Source organism: Microtus oregoni, unplaced genomic scaffold (assembly GCF_018167655.1).
Source record: "Microtus oregoni isolate MIOR12 unplaced genomic scaffold, Mior012 000011F_ref0000422, whole genome shotgun sequence".
NCBI classification, from domain to species: domain Eukaryota; kingdom Metazoa; phylum Chordata; class Mammalia; order Rodentia; family Cricetidae; genus Microtus; species Microtus oregoni.
The window spans coordinates 37,228,289-37,248,980 of record NW_024543070.1 but is presented as its reverse complement, the minus strand read 5'-3'; the positions used below and the strand labels follow the sequence as shown (position 1 = coordinate 37,248,980).

The 20,692-nt window shown below is 41.6% G+C and overlaps 1 protein-coding gene across 1 annotated transcript in view; it reads right to left on the bottom strand.

Moving 5' to 3' along the window:
- Positions 1-3,007: 3,007 nt before the first annotated feature.
- LOC121453194 (carbohydrate sulfotransferase 9-like) overlaps positions 3,008-20,692 on the bottom strand; it is a 161,329-nt gene continuing 143,644 nt past the window's right edge. Inside the window, exon 2 of the mRNA XM_041659726.1 lies at positions 3,008-5,972. Within this exon, the coding sequence (XP_041515660.1) occupies positions 4,890-5,972 (1,083 nt within the window). The 3' untranslated portion in view covers positions 3,008-4,889. The remainder of the gene's footprint in view (positions 5,973-20,692) is intronic.

Sequence of the window (20,692 nt, the reverse complement as noted above, 5' to 3'; positions counted from 1 at the left end):
GGACAAAAGGTTTACTGTTCCAATAGATGTTACCATTGCTTATCCATCTATGTTACAAATACACCTGCACTGGGAATGAGAGGCCAAAAGGTCAGCTGTGCAGAGAAAGCTCAACCTGGATCTTCAGCTGACTGCTTCAGGTTCCCCACTGAAGTTCTAGGGAATGCTGTATGCACCCAGTTTGATGGTGTTAGTTCTATACATTGTTGTTGTTGTTATTGTTTTTGTTGCCCACCCGGCAGGACGTCTACTCTGACCAGACTCTCTTAGTCAAGTTTTCCTATTAGGCTAGACTTGCTCCATGGACTCTTTTACTCTTTCAAAAACACTATGATTCCTGAGAAAGTTTCTTTAAAAATGTGTGGCAGAGGCTAAATACTCATTTCATCCTAAATCATGGAACCAATCAGATTAATTCTGCAGTAATAAAAGGATGAGCTGACCTGAAATGCAGTAACTAGCTGGCTAAATACATGACCATATATATTTATATCCGAAATATTCTCTTCCGGGTGTGGTGGCACACGCCTTTATTCCAAGCACTCGGGAGGAGAGGAGGCAGATCCTTGTGAGTTTGAGGCCAGCCTGGTCTATAGAGTGAGTCAGAACAAAGAGTATTTCATAGTGAGATCCTGTCTCAAAAAATACTTTAAAGATTATACTATGTGTTTTTCATTTTTAGTTATTCTGCATGTCAAAGAAGGAAAAAGTGAAAATTTCAGTCTACAAATACATTGTTAGTAGGGCTCACTGTCTCTCTACCGATTACTGGTTGCGACTCCTCTGACAACTCACCTAAGCCCAGCTGGCTTCCAGTTCTCTTATTATATGTGGGAAGGAAGCGGCTGCTTACACTAGCACTGAAGCTGGATTGCCTGGAGGGATTAAACAGATGACTATACGGAAAGTTTTTAAGAGTGCCCGATGCACACTAAATATTGAAACATGTTCTGTATGATAATGATATCGTTAATAATTATAATTGAAGAGGAATTCTCCTTAAGGTAGGATTAAGCTGAATTTGCTTTGGTCTACAGTTCCCAGGTGGGCAAAGTCTACTGATTAGTACTTTCTGAAGTAGTAGAACACGTTGGGGATGCTGCCTGGAAGTAAGGCTTCTGCTACTCCACATGCCAGGCAGGCCCAGGGCTGAAGATGCCCCAAGACACCAAATGCAAGGACACAGCAGGGCGATGCTTACTGCCACCCAGCCCATGTGTCCCCAGTTCTGATAATGCCTCCAGATATGCACCAAAGCTTTCAAAATTCCATGTATCTGTTTATTTATAGCTCTTTGATAAATACTATTCATTTTAAAAGATATAGAATAAGTTCTCACAAAATTCAAGATGTTTCCCTCCTTCTAATTATGAAGGGCAGCCAAGTAGTCCTTGAATTGCTGGGGAATATTTTATAGATTGTGACGTTAAGGGAAGATAGCTTGTGACCACGTTTCCATCGACTTAATGGGTATTTCCAAACACACATAAGGAAATCAGAAAGTTGGGTGTTTTGTACATATACATCCTGTAAAAGGGTGTGGCAGTATCTGGGCGCAATCACATCAATCATGCCTATGCATAGGTAGTTTCCAGTTAAATAAACTGTGGCTTTAGAATCATTGTCAACTTGTTGTCTCATATGAATTCAGGACAGGAATAGCAGAATAGCCTACACCAAGCTACTCTCCAGTATTAAAGCAAATAGATTCTTGCTGGTTTCTCAGAGGAAACATCTCGTGCACATTGGCATTAATATGGGAAAGTTGAACATCTGCAAGGTTGAGTCTGGATTAGTTCCCTTGTCTTTACATTCATGAAATTATGTTTGCCCGGGGCTGCACCCACATGGCTTTATGTACACAAGCTGATACTTGAATGTGAACTTGAGGTGGCTCACAAAGAAGGACAGTTCAAGGAAGATGAGTGAAGCAGACTCAAATAGAATGACAGATCTAGGATAGTGATTGGCTTTGTTGGCTCTGAATAAAGTCATCTAAAGGAGCAGATATATAGTAGGTTGTTGTTCAGTGAGAAAAGTCAAAGCTGGGCTGTAGAATGCACAGCTGTGTACAGTGTCAGCCTCAGAGTCTGATTGAGAAAGGAGTGAAGAGTGATCTTTAGTAATATAGGCAGAAAGAGTCAGAAAAGGGCTAAGTGGAACTGTCACCTCTAGGTATGCTCCACACTCCCCAGGGATGCCTGAAGGCACAGGAAGTACCTACATCTATATAGGTTACTGGTTTCCTATTTATGAATACATGTCTATGATAAAATTGAATTTATAAATCAGACCTAGTAAGAGATTAAGAATAACTAATAAAAAGAGAACACTCATGACACCATACTATAATAAAATTCATGGCAATGTGTTATCACCCACCCCTTTCTTGAAACACCTTGTTGGAATGCACCGCCTTCTCCCATAATAATGTGGAGTGATGCATACTTGCCCAGTGAGATGAGGTGAGGTCAGTGACACAGGCATTGTGAGGTCACATTAGATCACTACATGAAGGCACTTTAACACAAACACTGTAATCCCATGAAAGCCGATCTGATAACCCAATGGCTACCATGGGTAGGTAGCATATACAACATGGATGCACTGGTTAAAGCGCTCACCGAGATTGCATGTTAAATAGAGAGGAAGTGAGAAATCTCACCTTAGGATCTGTACAATTTAAAATTTGCAAGTTGTTTATTTCTGGAAGTTTACATTTAAGATTTTCACACTGTGGTTGAAGAAGGTAGGTAGCCTGGACTCCGAAGCCTGAAACCACAGGTAGGGTGACCTCATCTCCCAGCCAAAGTCATGGAGTGATGGGGAGAGCATGGTGGGTCATCCTTCTCTCACTCCCCACCAGTGGAGGATTTGTGGAGGCTTAAACATGGTGCACAAATACGTCCCCCGGTGTATGAGAAATACTAATATGAGAGAGTATTTTTATTTTTCTTTCCAGAGCTATGAAAGTGGGGTGTGGTTAAAAATATATTTTTGTTGTTATCATTGTTTATTTCTTCTGTTTAGGAATGCTGCCTTTGCAACAGCTGCTGTCTAAAATGAGCTTTGAGTGGTGTGAGAATAAATGTTCAGGTCTCTGAAGTGTTTATCTTTTCTCTCTCCAGAAAAAGATAATTTCAAGGTCTCCAAGTTACTAGGAATTCACTCTACCCAGCACAGAAACACTTTAATTTATATAATTTAGATTACTCGGCTTAAGTGTACGGTCTAGAGGCACAAAGAAATGGGGTGGAAAGCAGGCGACGGTTGATGTGCGGAGTTTAATGCTGCTGCTGCTGCTGCTGGTGTGCCCACTACAGTTCACCCACTCCTGGGAGATGCAGAGGAGATAGGGCGGTGTGTGCACACAGTGAGGCAATTTATGAATACTCAGCCATGAAATGGAAAATCAAAATGAGACACGTATGACTACAAGCATCTCGGTCTATTAATATTCAAATATTAAGACCTAGCTTTCTTAGCAAGACAGCTGGGTATTTACTGATCAAAAACGATAGCTTAGGAAGAGAAACATGGTTAAGAAACATTTCCACAGGATTTGATTGACATGTGGTTTGCTTAAGTCAGGCTAGTAGTTAACTAATTAAAATGTACTTCTCATCTGAACGTGTCTTTAAATTTTAGATCCCTTGGAAAAAATTTCCAAAGTGCATTACAACTTTTCATAAGGGTGACACATGGTCCTGTTTTCCAAAGACTTTGATTTAATATTTGCATGCAATGGTATTTGACTTTGTTAGTACAGAGTATTTAAACTTAGGAAGAAAATACCTTAATTTGCTTATGCATAAGCCTATTAAAAACATTTCTAGGGGCTCTTGTTATGTTTATCCTCCAGAACATAACCTGTCTTTGAAGTGGTATATTAGTTCTTAAAAAGTTATTCCCAAGCTGAATAATTAGGCTGCAAACAAAAGCTATTCTTAGAGGGTATTCTGCATAGAAAGTTCTGCACATGGTGCTTTAATTCAAGTAATATTCTTATAAAACTCTGTTATTGTTAGAGCTCTACATTCAGAATGGCAACTTTTGCTTTTGATGATTATTCCATCCTGAAACAATTGCCCCCTTTCGAATTAAAGCAGAATTGAGAGCACATTTCTATCTGATGGTGTTCAGAAATGAGGACCTGCTTGGTTGTGCTCCTTTGTCTTCTCATGGAGGGTCCAATGCCCCGCCACCCGCAAAGAAAATCAATTCCCTGAAGTTTCTCCTGGAAGAGAAAGGTTGCTTTTGTTGTTTTGATCTTAGCATGTTGTGCATTTTTACTGGCTGTTAAAAAAAGTCACAGCTTCATCTGCTTTTCTGTTCTACTCTCATGTTGCAAATCACAGAGTGCCTTCAGACCAATAATAAAATGCATTTAAATGCCCATGCATTTAAAAATGGGTCCATCATCACAGTGGAGAGGAAGACCAGGGTACAAGAACACCACCCAGCCATTTGATGCATGTGCTACAGACTGCTAAGAATAGGTTCATTCATGTTAGAAGATTGATGCCAGGATTTGGATACATAATTCTCTCCAGTTTTGACCCCCTTATTTTACATGCAAGAGGCTTTCTTGGTTAATGCACCAGTTGGCTAGGTTATTGCTGCCACGGTATGTGCTACAATGCCAAAACAGCTCTTTTCCCAACATTTAAAAGCACATTGAGTTGTTTATACATCTCCTTGAGATGATTTTCCAATAACTTTGTGCCAATTGCTGTCATACTCTTTGCTTAAGAAAAAAATTTTCATTCAATCAAGACAACTTCACTTAGTTAAATTTCCCCCATACAGAGAATTGTAGGAAAATTACAGGAGTTGATTTGAGGCCGTCATCATTAAATCAATGTAGGGCTTTAGAAAATGAATGCAAATTATAAATGTAGAGTTGTGTAATTAAACATCAAATAGTCCAAGTGATAAAAGTCATAGAGGCGCTGTCTCTCTGCTCTGGTCAGGTCCTTTAAGTACTGCCTTACCACTTGAGCACTGGTTCTTTCGTCAGATGAGTGCCTGTCCTTAAAGTTCGGGAATTTCAGCTCCTTTGGAGCACCAATCAGCCGCAGGAAGTAATTGGCGTCTTCTTCTAAGGTTTCAAACTTCCCTATGAAGTCGTAGTTGATCAAGCATGGATGACAGAGTTTGCTGACCCTTTCCCAGTGAATATCCATTCCTACCGGACGGTGAGCATCCAAAAGATAGTAGACAAATTCTTTGAATTTTACTCCGGATCCATTATTTAATGCTTCCGAGCCGGCATTTGGTCGGTATTTCTTTATAATCGCCTTTCCAAACACCGGATGATAGTAACTGTTGGAATGCTCGAATTTATCCCTAAACGCTGACACTAATCTTTCCATGGGATCTCGCACAAACACGACTTTGGTATAGGCTTTTAAACGCATGTCTATTCCTTTTAAGTCGAAGCTATCTAAGGTTTTCAGATGCTTTCCATAGTGAACAGTGTCATGGGAAATATTGTATGCAGAGGAAGCCAATCCGTTTAGGACCATCAGAACCCTTTTCCAGTTAGAGCAGCCAGCCTTTGGCACTTCACAGTACAGAGTTCTGTGTTTGTCTTCTACATAGATTCTGGATACTATATGAAAAAGACTGGATTTGGGATCATTTACTCCACTGTATTTCTTGCAAAACTCTTGAAGGAAGGACCGACGTTTCTCTTGGGTTGCATCTGCTTTCTTCCATTTGTTGTTGCCCTGGACTGAACTTTTGTTTAAGGGCCGAGTGACTAGTGGCCAATTCATCTCGATGGGCTTCTGAAAGGCTTGAGGTTTAGCTACTTGGTGTGTTTCTTTTGAGTTATCTGTTGATGATTGGGGAGCTCCATCCTCCCCTTGGGAATGGCTGCTCTTTCTTAAAACCCTAGCAGGTGCCTCCAAGTTGAGCAGATTTCCCCTTTTCTTCTTTAGGTCCTCAGGCATGTGCACCTCGGAGTTCTATTAAAACAGGAAGAAGACATGTTAGATGTACATTCACAAACATGAGGATAGTAGAAAAAAACTTAGCATTTTTGTTTTCAGATGCTGCAGAAGAAAGCACATTGAGTATAAACTAGTAGAAACAATTCAGCAGGGCAGGATAAATAAACATTTTATAGTAAGATTGTTTTTTAATAGAAAACCCAACAATAGAAAGCAAAAATTAGTATCCTTAAGGTAGAGGTGAGAGGGCCCTGAAAGTTCTATTTTGATTTTGTCTGTAATGCAATGAAGTGAAAATCAGCCATTCTGTGTCTTAGTGATTCCTGAGGCTCACTGAGTCTGTTATTCCAAGTAGTATCACTGAATGGACATGCAACCCAGAGTTATATTTAGACAGCAATTTTTGTTGTTTTAGGGGTGTACATTTTACAATATACAGAAGAGTTTAAATTCATACATTACAACTTAAAAATTGTAGCAAGACTAATTATCAAACACTAACAATCATCTCAGTTTCATTAGCATTTACTAAAGTAATGTATTTGTTCATTGGAAAAATACTTCATTTTCAATTCATTTATCATGATAAAGTGAGTTATAGTCACAATAATATACAATTTTATTCATGAATAAAATTGCCCATCTTCCCTACTAGGAGAAAGAGCAGAATCCAGAACGATGTCTTTGATGACTTACTGTGTAAAGCTTCTTTTTCTCTTGCCTGACTTAATAGTCCACTTTTCAAGTGGTTATCTTTTAATTATTTCCTTTCTGTAACTTGCATTGTCTGGGAAGGGGAAGCCATGAAACTTGGGTTTTATATGTGGTATTTCTAATAGAACAAAACTCTGAATGACATTGGCTTTTACTTTGAGTAAGCTAAGGAGCTGTTGGAAGGCTGTGAACAGAGATGGGCATGCTCTCGCTTTGACTTGGGGAAGATAGATGATAAATGTTTAGGGCCTTCAGTGTGGTATTGGAAAAATTAACAGATAAGTCAGAGAGTAATACATGGAACTACCAGGGTAGAGGTAGAAGAAGAGGGAAAACTTTCTGATATTTATTGTTTATAATCCCTGTGTCTACGATGGTCTATCGCTGATGGTAGCTGCCCTCAAAGTTTGTGGATGAATGAATGGACTTTGGTCCTCAAAGAAAATTGAGAATTTTCTACTAATTAAATGAAAGAGCAGAGAAATGAGTAGTGGAGTCACCTTCAGACATAGCAGGACTTCACGAACTTAAATACAAGATGGCCAAGAAGAGTTTGTTAATAATCTTTAATTACCATAAACTAGCTTGTGCAGCCTCATACAAGGCCTGCCACAATCCGTCTGCTCTGTTGAGACAACTAGTCGAACTCTCAACTCTAAAGCTATTTATCTGATATCTTTCCCAGAGACTGCCAGGATTCTTCAAAGCCCTGGTTCCTTCTTTGTTCTGATCAATGATTTATGGCCCATAAAGTTGTTATCAATTATATATGACTTTCCTGCACATTTGAAAGATCATAGAGTTATTGGCAGATGTGCATGAGGAATACTTCACATAGGACTGTAACAACCTGCCATGATTATTTTTATATTACTAATGCCTCTATTATCACTACAAACAAAAATCATAACTATTGTTACTTTAAGAAAAGTAGTAACATTATTTTATCTTTTTTTTTTTTTTTTTTTTTTTTTTTGGTTTTTCAAGACAGGGTTTCTCTGTGGTTTTGGAGCCTGTCCTGGAACTAGCTCTTGTAGACCAGGATGGTCTCGAACTCGCAGAGATCCGCCTGTCTCTGCCTCCCGAGTGCTGGGATTAAAGGCGTGCGCCACCACTGCCCGGCCAACATTATTTTATCACCATGGTAAAATGAATTTCAAGTTTTCTCAGTTGGTCATTACTATCGCCACTGTGATTTGTGTGTCTCCGTATGCAACCTAATCAGTTACATTTTCTTTTGCCCCACAATTAAACCCAAACAAAAAGAAAATCAGTCTTTTGCTGTTCCCCCAGACCTCTGTCGCCATCAAATTCTCCTTCTATTTTGAGAATCTAGAATGTTTAATTTTTTTAATAATTTTCTCTTACTAGAATCCCATATTCTGCTAATTTTATTCTTTCTCAAGTAAATAAAACTTCATTATCTGGATCAGTTTCTCCCTTAGACAAAGAAGTAAGGGGCTATTCCCCTGTTGTCCAGTTTGCTTCCCGGATAGCTCGAGAAACACGAACTTAAATACAAGATGGCCAAGAAGAGTTTGTTAATAATCTCTAATTACCATGAACCAGCTCTTCCTGTGAAACTGTGTTCCCTGAAGTCTCTTTACTGTTCTCTTGTCCCTGGTCTCTGTCTTGGAGACCCTGGCTCCTAATTCAGATGCTGCACCTTTACTTCTGTTCTTAGAACTACACATAGCAATTAACGCGCAGCACGCTCATCCTCCTGACCACCTCATCTTTAATAGATGTCTCCACTTCTCAAACATGAATGACGCCTGAGCCATTGTTTCTCAGACCCCCATTGCCTGTCTATTCTCTCATTGTTTTTTTTTCCATGCCCAAACCTTTGTTAACTTGAAGTACATATTCAGGCTTCTGGCAAACAGCACAGCTGGTTCTTCACCACGTAATTCTCAGGAAGTTCTTCTGTAACTAAGCCTTTCCAAGCACCCCCTTCTAAGCCGTGCTCCTTGCATTCCCCTCCCTTCTGAGCACTAAGAACCACATGAAATGACTTACTTCTGTCATGTCTCATCTTATCCCACCCCATCCAATGTTTTAGAATATAACCACCAAGGTCTCAAGTCATTGTTCTCTGTGGTTCAAGCAAGAGATAACACTGAATTAATAAATGTAGTGATGACTTAATGGTGACTTCCAAAATTTATGGCCTTTATTAAAAAAATAATGTTCATCAGAAGGTCCAAGTTGCCTTAGATAAATAATCAACTGATTCTTGTAAGGCACTGAAAAAAATCTGTGCTCAAACGTCACTTTGGCAGAAGAGAAAAGAGCCATTTGTGCTATGGTGGGTACGAGGTGCAGAGCTTTCCTTGCCTGCAAATCAGGTGGTTCTAAGCCACTTGGAGTTGCTTTGGAGCCTCAGTAGGGCTTGTCAGCATTCTGGGTTCCCAGCTCTCACTGCTGACACAATGAAGCAGAGTCTCTGTGGTTGAGGCTCCCAACTGTAATCAAACAATCTCTCCTGGAGTTCCATAGGCTGTGGCCACATTTGGTGACCACATGACTTCAGTGATAAAGGGAATTCAGAAAATAAAAATGTGTCTGAGGATTTCCTTTCTTCCTTTTGGGAAAGAATGCTCTACAGTGGACTTGAATGCTTTAAAGAGGAGACTGAACTCAAATGTAAGGTCTTGTGTCTTGTCAGTCTGTGGGTGGGACACATTCAACGCTTCCTTTTTATCCAGCCTTTGTCAGATGTCCATGTTTTCCAGGCAGCTTTAAAGTGACAAGCTCAACACCATGCGTGAAAGGCTCACAATTCACAAGGGTTAGATTTCTGACCCTTGATAGATTGTTCTTTCCACGCTAGCCAGTTTCTTATACTCTGATTAAACTGAGGTACAGAAAAAGACTCATTCTCAAAAGTAAGATGGCAAGAGGCTCACAAAATGCTTCCAGTATCCCAGAACCCGTCACATCATTACTATTTATTCTATAAAAGCTGCTATTAGGGCTTGGTGCCTTCCCCATTGTAATTCTGCTCAGATCTAACTCCTTCAGTTTTAACCAAAGCATGCCAGGAGTGAGGGATCTTAATATTAAACTATAATATGCATCAATGTAATATCAATATTAAAGTTAGCGGCATGCTCCCCAACAACGGCAACTACAACAGGAATAATAAGAGTGAAATCTTAAGTCAGCTTTTCCTTTGAATCCTCCCAAGCTTTTTAATATTTTGGAAATGGTCCTGTGGCTTTTTGATCACTGATTTATACATCTGAGATCCTTTGTAACAATTGGAAATAAAAGTGACTATTTTACATCATGTATGCATCCTTTAAAATTTATTTCTTCTCTTTTATATACCCTTCGATATTGTGATTTACTTTGTTGCCCGTGCCTCATTTCTTCTTCATTGGGTATTCTGTAGTGTCTTCCCAACATGTGTTGCTGCAAATGACTGCCAAATTCGTCTATCCCAGATACTCCTTTTCACACGTTGACAGTTTGGGCTGACTCTGCTAGATACACCATAAAGTCTTGATCTGTAGACTGCCTTGACTTGGCCAATTCTCACTGCCATTTGAAGATAGATGCTTAAAAGAAATTCCACACTAGTTCAGAACTGAGTATAATAGAGGGTTATTTGTTTAGGGGTATACTCATGAATTACATTCCTCTGCATGAACAGAATGCGGCACACAGAAAGAAAGAAAGAAAGAAAGAAAGAAAGAAAGAAAGAAAGAAAGAAGAAGGGGCCCCGAGGAACAATATAGAAGAAGAGAAACAGGTTAAAATAAGTCATAAGAGACAGCAAGAACTGAGCCCAAGATAAGGCCAAGCCTTCATAAGTAATAATAAGCCTCTGTGTCGATATTTGTGAACTGGTTGGTGGTCCAGAGAAGGTCTGCCAAAGGGATGTAAAGGGATGTGTGTGCTGACATGGAAAGTCCACCAGAGGTCCTGAGTCAGGTGAGAGAACAGGCAGACCTGGAAAGGCTTGAGCCCATGCAAATGGCTTGTCCATTACAATATGAATGGTGAGAAAATTCTTTTTAATTTCTCTATGTGCTCACACCTGTGAGTACATGTGCTTTGCATGATGCCTGCGTGGCACTCAGAGGAAAACCTTTGGTGTTGGTCCTCAGGCACCTTCCACCTCCTGTTTGAGACAGAGTATTTCAGGGACCTTGAATCTTGACAATGAGAGCAGGTTAGCTGACCCATGAGCTTCAGGGTCCACCTGTCTCTGCTTCCCATGTTGCCAACTTTAGGATCATAGGTGATTGGTGACGCATCCACCTTCTTATGCTGGGAACTGAACTTGGGTCCCCTGCAAGAACAAGTGACATCAACCACTAAGCTATCTCTCCATCCCCAAGATTCTGCTTCTTTATCTGCGAAGAAGACATGAAAAGTTGTACATGGTAGTATGCACTGAGGATCTGGCATACACACCAGGCTCTCAGGCACTAATGTGCTCCTGGGGATCCATGCAGGTTCTTAAACTTGGGCTTTTCAGTAAGGCGGTGACAGAGTCATGTCTTAGAATAAACATTCTGGTCACATATCCAAGTTTCACCTAGAGGAAGGAGGATGAGGCAGAGGAAGATAGTGATGATCTACTTGGAATTCTAATAAATAACTAAGTCAGGGTGTTAAGAAGTAACAAATGGACTTACTTGGATAAATTTAGGAGTTGGAGTAAAAGAAGTACCAAGAATGACTGCCATTTCCCCAAAGATAAGCTGATACGGTATTAGGGGAAGCCACACGTGGGAGTTCTCTCCACCTTCCATTTCAGATCTCTGGATTTTGAGTTGCCTCTGAGGCAGCTGGTAGAAACCTGGATGTGCACCTAGCAGCTGTTGGCTGCTGGACATGCAAGCTGAGTTTGTGGGCACTGAAGGTTCAGATAAGGAACACAGTAGTGCCTACATTCCTTAGGGGTGCTGTAGCCTCAATACATAACAGCGTGTATAGCTTTGCATGTTCGCTTTGCCTATGAAGAAACAGGATCGTGGGGCTGGAGAGATGCCTCAATGTTTAGCAACACTTGATGCTCTTGCAGAAAACTCTGGTTCGGTTCCCAGCATCCACATGACAACACACAACTTTCTGCAAATCTAGTTTCAGGGATCATATATCTTGTGTGGTGGATATACATATATGGAGACACTCAAAACACATAAATAAAAATAGACTTTTTAAAAGAGAAACAAGTGTATTTTAAAAATAAAGGATATCTAAGTAGAAACTTTATTAAAGCACACGTTTTAGTAGAAGAGAAAATCCACAAGCCATCTTTTTCCTTGCACAGGGACTTCCTATTCCTATTGTAAACACAGGTGAGGAGGACCTGGAACAGCCACTGAAAGAGAAATACACTTGGATAAGAGTAAATGGGGAGAAAGGTCTGGGCCCTGGACTGCAAATAATTAGATGCAGGGAAAAAATTTTCTGCCTTATCTCCTTAAAGAGACACAGGACAATCAAATTCTATTAAATGAGCTGGGTAGCATCATGGTACAAGTTTGCATCAAAGATGCAACGAAAAGTCTGTGTGGTGTTAACCCCCACCGCACCCCGAAAGGACTGAGGTGTAAGATCATAATAAGCAATCCATGGGCATCTGTAGGACTTGGTCCAGGCTCAACTTTGAGCTACAAGGACACATTGGGATTTCCTGAATCTCTGTTTATGGTGTCATTTTGGGTGTCTTAGATGCTATAAAACAGGTCTGTTGAAGAGAGGGCCTTGCTGGGCAGTGAGTACACTGGTGATGAGAATACTAACCAAACAGATGGCAGTTTCCTCTTTTCCGTATCACTTAGCATTTAGTTCATTTAATTCTATGGTATCTTTTGTGACTTCTCTTGGTCGTAGACATGGGTGTGGTCACATTTCTTCACACCAGCATGAAGACTGGATTGCCTGTGGTTGGCAATAAAGGCACTGATAGGATGGGGTGGGATACACTGGAGCCAGTCCTTTGTGGGGATGTAGATCAAAGGTTCTTTACACCACAGACTTTTCTCTCTCTCACATTTTGATTTCAAGGCTTCAGAAGTTGAATACATAATTACATGAGATGGGAAATCTAAGCTAATTTCTATAAGACAATAGGGCTAATTCAGAAGCATGTGATTATAGAGTCCTCATAATCCAAAGTCATTTTCCCATCTCACCCTAAGCCATTCCTTGAGCAAAGGTCTCCCGACTAAGGAGGAGCCACGTGATAACTGGATGTCTGCAGCACAGCTACTAACACAGACGTGCCCCATGAGCATCCTTGTTCCAGAGGAGGGGAGAAGGAGATGGAAAAGAAAATAAAAAATTACTACAGGCATGACAGTGTATAATATGACAGAGGAAGAGGACAATGCCAGACCGTCCGGAAAGGGGCAGCTGTGCTGGTGAGCTGGCTCAGTGGATAGGATGCTTCCTGCTAAGTCTGATGACCTGAGTTCGATCCCAAAACACACGTGGTGGAAGGGGAAAAACAACGCCTGCATATTTCCCCTGACCTTTATTGCATTCCCTGGCAAGTGTTTGTCTCCACACACGCACATGATGGGTAAATAACGTGTAAAAATCATAGAATGTGAGGCAGTTAATTTTAGTTTGGAGGCAAGATAGGACTTCTGGCAGAACTCATGTGGATACAAAATCAGTCTCCTGTCTTCTGACTTATTCTCTCTGGAGTGCTCTCTCCTTGGCTTATCTAGCTATAGCACAACCCAGGAGCTGGCTGATTTAGCCATGGTGTCAATCTGAAGAGAAAATCCAGGCATTCACACTCTTCTGATAGATGAAGGGCCGGCTACAGGGAATTTAACTAGCTTGCTTGAGTGAACACTGGTTGCTGGAGCTGTGCCTTCACTGGATTTAGCTGTGTGTCACTTGTTTCCAGCTCACCACAAATAAAGCAATATATGCCTTAATATGAATTAAGTGAACCAGTGTACAGAGAGCCCAGGCATGAGGCTGTTGAAAAGGAAAAGAAGCATCAGGAACGTATGTGTTGTTTCTATCCGGGTAACCGGGGTTACTCTAGTTTGTTTTTAAAACTTCAGTTTCCTTGTGTGTACAGTGCAGGTGGTTGGCATCTACCTTGTGGGGTAGTTGGATTACAGGAAATGAAGGTAAAGATTGCTTAACATAAAGCCCGTTCTTTGTAAATGTTACATACTTTTATTGAGTTAGTCAATGCGTATTTACTTATCGGGCAACTTCAAGGTGACAAGCATTTTCAATGCGTTAGTTATTTTCTCTGCTGTTTTTCTCTCCTTCATTGTCTTTCCCTCTCACCTGAACTTCATAGCAACACACACACACACACACACACACACACACACACACACACACTCTCATTCAATGAAGAGGGTGGAAGAAAAGAGAATGGTAGAGATACTTGAAGGCAGAAATGGGAAGGAAAAAGATCAACTGAAGCAAAGGCAAAGAAAGCAAAAGTGAAGAAAGCACTAGATGGGTCGAGGGGAAGAATAATGAAGAGTTAGTTACTGGAGGATGAAGACGACGCTAGGGAATTTCAGGCCTCTCCAAACTACATATGGGCATAATGGCACACACACACACCTGCACTGACACACACACACACACACACATACACACACACACACACACACACAAATAGTAATAAAAACATTTAAAAGGATTATTGCAGACCAGGCAGATGAGTCCAGGAGGTGACCCTGGAACTGGGATATGTCAGAGGGATAAGGAGGATCAGAGGTAAAGGTCAACTCAACGGGGCAAGCTGAGGCATTCCTACTGAGTGAAGACTAAAATGCCAAAGTGGAGGAAGCTATAGCAGGGTTAGGAGCATTAGGACTGAGTTGCTCCACCAAGTCTTCCACCTGATTGATAGGAGATCTGAAGACAAAATCTTTGTTTGTGATGCTCATAAAACAAAGACTGGGCCATGTATTGAGGGAAAGAGGTTAATTTAGACTAGATTCCAGGAGACTTTGGGGAGTGTGGTGCATAAAATAGAGACAAGCAGGCAGAGGACAGAGGTGAATCACTGGGCAAGTTAGCTGAGTGGGAGTGAGGGCTGAATCTCCTAAAAGGGACTCCCTGAGGCAACACGGGATACATGCCCCAGAGTCACTCCAGAAATCCTGTTACAACACTCAAACATTCTTGGAGAAGAGACCTGGCAACTCTAGCTGCTTGACGGCCATGCAAGGCAGATGCACCGGACAAAGATGCAAGTGTGGGCAGAATCTGACAGCTGGTCAGAGTGCAAGAGAACAATGAAGAATCAAAGAATGTGGGAAGGCAGGGACAGCACACTTAGATTAGCAAACATTCCAACACTGTGGTTTCTCATTTTTAAAGTGTGGTGGGGAGGATGTTGAACCAAGCAACTATTCCTGGACATGCTTAGGTTGGAAGTGATGGCATTGGCTGGAGCCTAGGAATCCAGACACTCTGTGTTATCATAAGTAAAGGATTCTAATTCTGACCGACAGTAGGTGCTCTCCAATTGGAAGTGCTTGGTGTGTGTATTTGTGCCTATTTGTATAAGACAAGGCTGAGAAAAAAAAAAAAACAGAACACCTCACAGCTAGCTGAACTGTTGCCCTTTTATGTTGAAACATAAAAAATCCTTCATCATTGGAGTCAGTCTTACAGCCTAGCAGGAACATTGAACAAGAGGCCTCCTGGGTTACACCATCACAGGTGATGCTAAAATCTTACTCTTTTGATTGATACTCTGGGTGGCAGAAAAATGAAATCTTTTAAAGAATTAATTAGATAGTTTTGGACATAAGTTACAAGGCACAGGGTGTGACACACAGTTCTCCTAAATGTCAGTGTGTCTTGTCTCCATGTCTTCTCCCGTCTCCTCTCATCCATCATGCTGCCGCTCAGCTCCAGAGAGGCTTCACAGTGGCAATCGTCTCTATGTGCAAACCCAGTGAGTACTCGACCTAGGATAGTTATCCATAGATCACTGGGAATCAATGAGGGGGCTCAGAGGAAGACACTGTCTAGCTGGGTGGAGATAAGTAGCCAGATTAATTAGTATCTCTCTCCTGTGGGCTATAGGCTAGAAAATAAGGGTAGGCATGGCCAGTTATGATAATGAAGGGAGGGGGAAAGAAAGGGGGAGTGAATTAAGATAATGGTGGGAGCTGGCCTGTTAGCACAAAATGTTCGATTCTTAGAAGCAGCATATGCTTCTGTACGCGCGTCACCTACCATCTCGAGGCATTTCAGCCACGGGGAAGCAATTCCAAGAGAGAGGACTGCAGGCCACTGCTGGAATACATTCCATGGGTCTTATTTGGTGAAGTCTCTGCTAGCCTCAGATCAAATTCTCCTGTGTCAGCACCTCTGAGTGTCACACACGCCCCTGTGGCTGGCGCCATTCTGCATATGTGACAGTTAGCTCTACTTAGGGCGGCCTCCCCAGCCCACAGCAGAGAGCAGGCAGCTCACACTTTGGTGTGTTGCTGTGGGTCCCTGCGACTCTCAGCCAGGAAAAATGCCTCCTATGGCACTAGAACCTGCCATGGGGATCCCGAGGCTGTGCTGTGAGGATTTCTTTCCAGGATTTTAGTCTGAGGATCCTGCGAGGGAAAATGATAAGGCAAAATCAAGGGGCAAAGCAGGATAGAGAGGCAAGAAAGGAGGAGTGGAGGATGTCACGAGAAGGGACCAGAGTGCATTGAACTTGAAAGAGTGGTGATCAAACAGGCATTGCAAGGACTTATATACTTATGCATTCAGAACTGTTTATTAATGTTATTTTGGATGATTACTTCATTAATTCATTAATTCTATGACTTCTACAGAGTTCTAAAATGGATTATGTCTTTGAGGCCACTGCACTGGATTCAAACTGTGCATGAAAGACCTATCAGAAGCAGCTACGGTCATGGCCATGGTATCTCTTTTTGTGTCTGCTTTCTTTGCAAAATCAGTCCTAGAGTTTTGGCTTCAAGGCAAGAGTCCTCAATTTTATTCTCCAGAGTTGGTGTATGTTAAGTCCCTCCAGGCCTGGGGGAGCCTTGAGCTTTCTGGCTAACCTTTTCTGCCACCTCCTTTAGGCAGAGTTCAAGACTCAGTATTACCGCCCCTCCCCCCACTTACTCCAAAGCTAGCAGAACAATGCTGAACAACGCCCATAGCCAATAGCCTTGACAGCTATCAAAGCAGCTGACTACCAGCAGGGGCTACTGCTGACATTGGTCACAATCATCTTTCATATCAAGACACTGATGATAAAGATTCTAAGTCAATTCTAGAGACACATTTATCATAAAGCAAGAGACCCAATTCTTGAAAGTTCCTGCAGACTTTGTACCTTAACCAGCTATTTTTACTACAGCCTGTCATCTGCGGGGAGCAAACGTAGCTTAGCATCCCTTGCTCAGAGGAATAGCAATGCTTAGCAACTCTTTCTACTCCTTATGTAAAGAAAAAAAGTGTCTGTGGTAGGGGAAAGGACTGGGCCTTTTGGTGACACAGATGCCCAATTCACTCATGCTGTTTCTGTAACCCTAGTAAACTCATCAGTTCTCCAATCTGGATTTGAAGGAAGCCTTTCTCTGCATCTGGGGTTAACAGGCATTTCCGTATCTCTCCAGAAGAATGAGGCAGTAGTTGGGTATCAACAAGCAATGGGTGCTCTAACAATAATAATCTCATGTTTTGGCATGGCAAGGGGCTGAGCTCTTGGTCCCAGAGATCTGTGTAGAAGCTATCCCTGCCTGAATGTCACATTTTTCCTCTTCTATCTGAAACCACGCTGAGGTTGTGACCATCTGCTCAGCTTTCATGCTGGTCTCAGAACAAAGCGGCTGAACTTCATGGCATCTTTAGCTCGTCTGCCTCCCGATTACTGTCAGAAACATCCAGATACAGTGATTATGGGGTGAGGAGATCTTCACTCCATTCATGAGTGGACGTTCTAAAAACATTTAATTTGTGGCTTACAGTTAAACAGTTACAGATCTGGGAGAAAATGGAGCTAGTGTTGGTGCTTGCGGATTGCATTTGGAAAGAGTCACTGTAAACTCCTGGGGAGATGCTGGACATAACTTTATCATCGCTGAGACACTAGCTTTATGATGCTGTTTCTATGAAAATAGGCACTTTGAGAAAAAAATGTTGTCTTCTGTCAAGAGTAAGATGTTCAGTGGTATCATCTTCTAAATTCTTATTCTCATCACCAAGATTATCTTCTCGGGGTGTCTAGCACAACACTCATTTAAAACCACATCTGTCTTTGTAAATGTTCTGAAAGATAGAAGCCACATTTTTTAAATGTGCTGTGTTTTGGTTTATTTCTCTGGGAATCTATTGCTCTATTTTAATGTTAATTGATTAATTTTGTTGTTAGACAATTTCATACATACATACATATACTTTGATTAATCCTCCGTTATCTCTCATCCATCATATATACCCCACTCCATCCTCCCAATCTTGCCTTTCTTCGGCACATGACTTTTTATTTTGCTTGTTACCCAATTAGTTTACTAGGGCCGTCTGTGTAATCACTGGATTGGAAGTGTCCATTGGAGCCAGATGGGTCATTGCAGAGCACACACTGCAGATAATGATTTCCCTTCATTTGGAATATCAGTAGAAAATAGTCCAGCAGCCAAGGTTAGGTCTCCTTGTGTCCCTCCCCCATCCACACCTAACGGTTGATGAGTTCATTCTTTTCCAGACCTAGTGCAGGCCTCCACAGCTGCTGTGAGTTCATGTTTGCAATGTCTGTGTCTCCTCTCGCTATGAGATGGCATTTCTTTTTCTTATCTTTTGACTCTTACCATTTTTCCATCTCTTCATCCACATTACTTCCTTAGCTTTAGGATTCATCTGTAACTTATCCCTGGTGCTTGCTTTGGCCTCCTTACTCCTCAGTAAGGAGGAGTGTGTCTCCAAGGTCACTGGTTTCATTCTCTTAGCCACCTTTATGCAGACACTTTTATCCAACTGTCAGATCTGCATTCCTTCAGCTCAAGGAAGACAACCTTGGGGAATATGCAGGTGCATAGGCCAATTTGTAAAAGAATGCTGTGAGCCAAGGCTGCTTGGGAGACATTCATCCATACCTTCTTTAGTCTGGGGGGTGGTGTGATGTAGGCAGGGAGTGTTGGATGCCTGATGAAGATCCCCCCAACCCGTGCTTCTTTTGCATCCACCGCAACTCTAAGTCAGCACTTTCCACACAGCCTTCTCACTAAAATCAGATGTCTTGATGATTAAATTGGAGTGCTCGAATCAACCTCTCATTTTAAAATGTGGACCTTAGTGGTTATAAAAAATAAATGGAACAAGTATAAATGCTTGGTATGTGGTTTACATTTATTGAAGCTATTTTAGGGACAAATTATGTATTTTTTTGCCAAGATAATTATTTTTTCTATAGCAACCTTCATGGTAATTCATGTCTTAGTTCTTTCATTCCTGCCTTTACTCGAATCCAGTCTCTATCCATCTCTCCCTGAGACCTTCCACACCACACTGTCAACGTTTCACTTAGACACCTTTCCTCCTTAGATCTAGACCACACGGCTGACAGAATTAATGAAGCAATACAATTATTCAAGAAATATTTATTGAACACTTGAAATGTGCACTGCTTTCTGGTCCTGAGACTAGAGGGATGAAAATTCTGATAAGGCCCCTGTTCTCGGTGGTTCTGACGTTTATGTGGGTGAGGACAGATGAAAAGCAAGTCAGTGAGCAAATGAATGCAGACATTTAAATGGTGCTAAGTGGATGCATGCACTACATCAGAGCGATGTGTATGAAAGAAGAGAGGTAAGGTCGCATTGAACAGATGCCCAGGGAAGAGCTATTTGTGGATCTAGTTAAGCTAAGAAGAAACATGAGATATGAGAGCAAGACGGTTCAGGTCTGGGCAGAAGTGGGTGTGTTGGCCTTGTATTGAATGGATTTGGACAGGTGGGAGGGCAGGAGCAGGCCTTTGTGGCTGGATCAGGAATGGCCCAATCAGACAAAACAAAATGACAGAAGAGGGCAGGACTAGGCTCAGCAGGAATACCAGACCATGGCCAAGACTGTGGGATTTTCCATGCATATTTGCATATGTGTGTACACGTGATTTGGAGGCCTCAGGCATCAAGTGTCATTCTCCATCATCCTCCACTATAGTGGTTGACACAGTATTTTTCAGTTGAACCCAGAGCTTGTGGATTGGGTACCTTAACTAGCCAATTCGCTCTGTAGAATTCCTTGCCATTGCCTACCAAGTGCTGGGTTTCCGGTGGCTGCCATACCTCCTGGCTTACATAGATCTGGGGATCTGAACTCCAGCCCTCATCTATGCAACATCTCTCCAGGCCAAGATTGTGTGCTTTAGCAGAGGTGTAATATAAGCCACAGGGAATCATAAGATGTGATTCACATTTTATAAAACCCACCCTGAGAGTTGGCCAAGTATAAATAGAATTGTGCTTGCAAGAATGGGAGAAGAAGAAAAAACAGAATACAGTGATTGAGCAGTGGTTCTCAACGGGTGAGTTGTGACCCCTTTGGGGGTCAAATGACCACTTCACAAGGGTCACATGTCAGATATCCTGTTTATCAGTTATTTACATTCAGATTCATAACAGTAGAAATATTACAGTTATAAAGTAGCAATGAAATAATTTTATGGTTGGGGGTCGCCTCAACATGAGGAAGTGTATTAAAGGGGTGCAGCATGAGGAAAGTGGAGAAATTACTGCCCTAGAGAAAAGTTGGCTTCTTGTAACAGAAGGGTTGGGTCAAAAGGGGAAAACAGAAGATGCAGTTTGAAATAGTTTCATACTAACCTTGCTGATATTCTGTCCAGACTCAAAAGTGTCCAGTCCTTGTGTAGTTTGCCCTTAGAGCTGGGCGATCTTGGAGTTTAAAGTGCCCCCCCCATGATTCTTCTTTGACCAATGACTTCTTTACTGATTGTCAGTTTCTCTAAATTCCTACATTATCTCAACTGCCTACTTAATAAGGAAGCAAGCAATATCAGATACCATGCCCTGTTATTACACGCTGCTCATCCC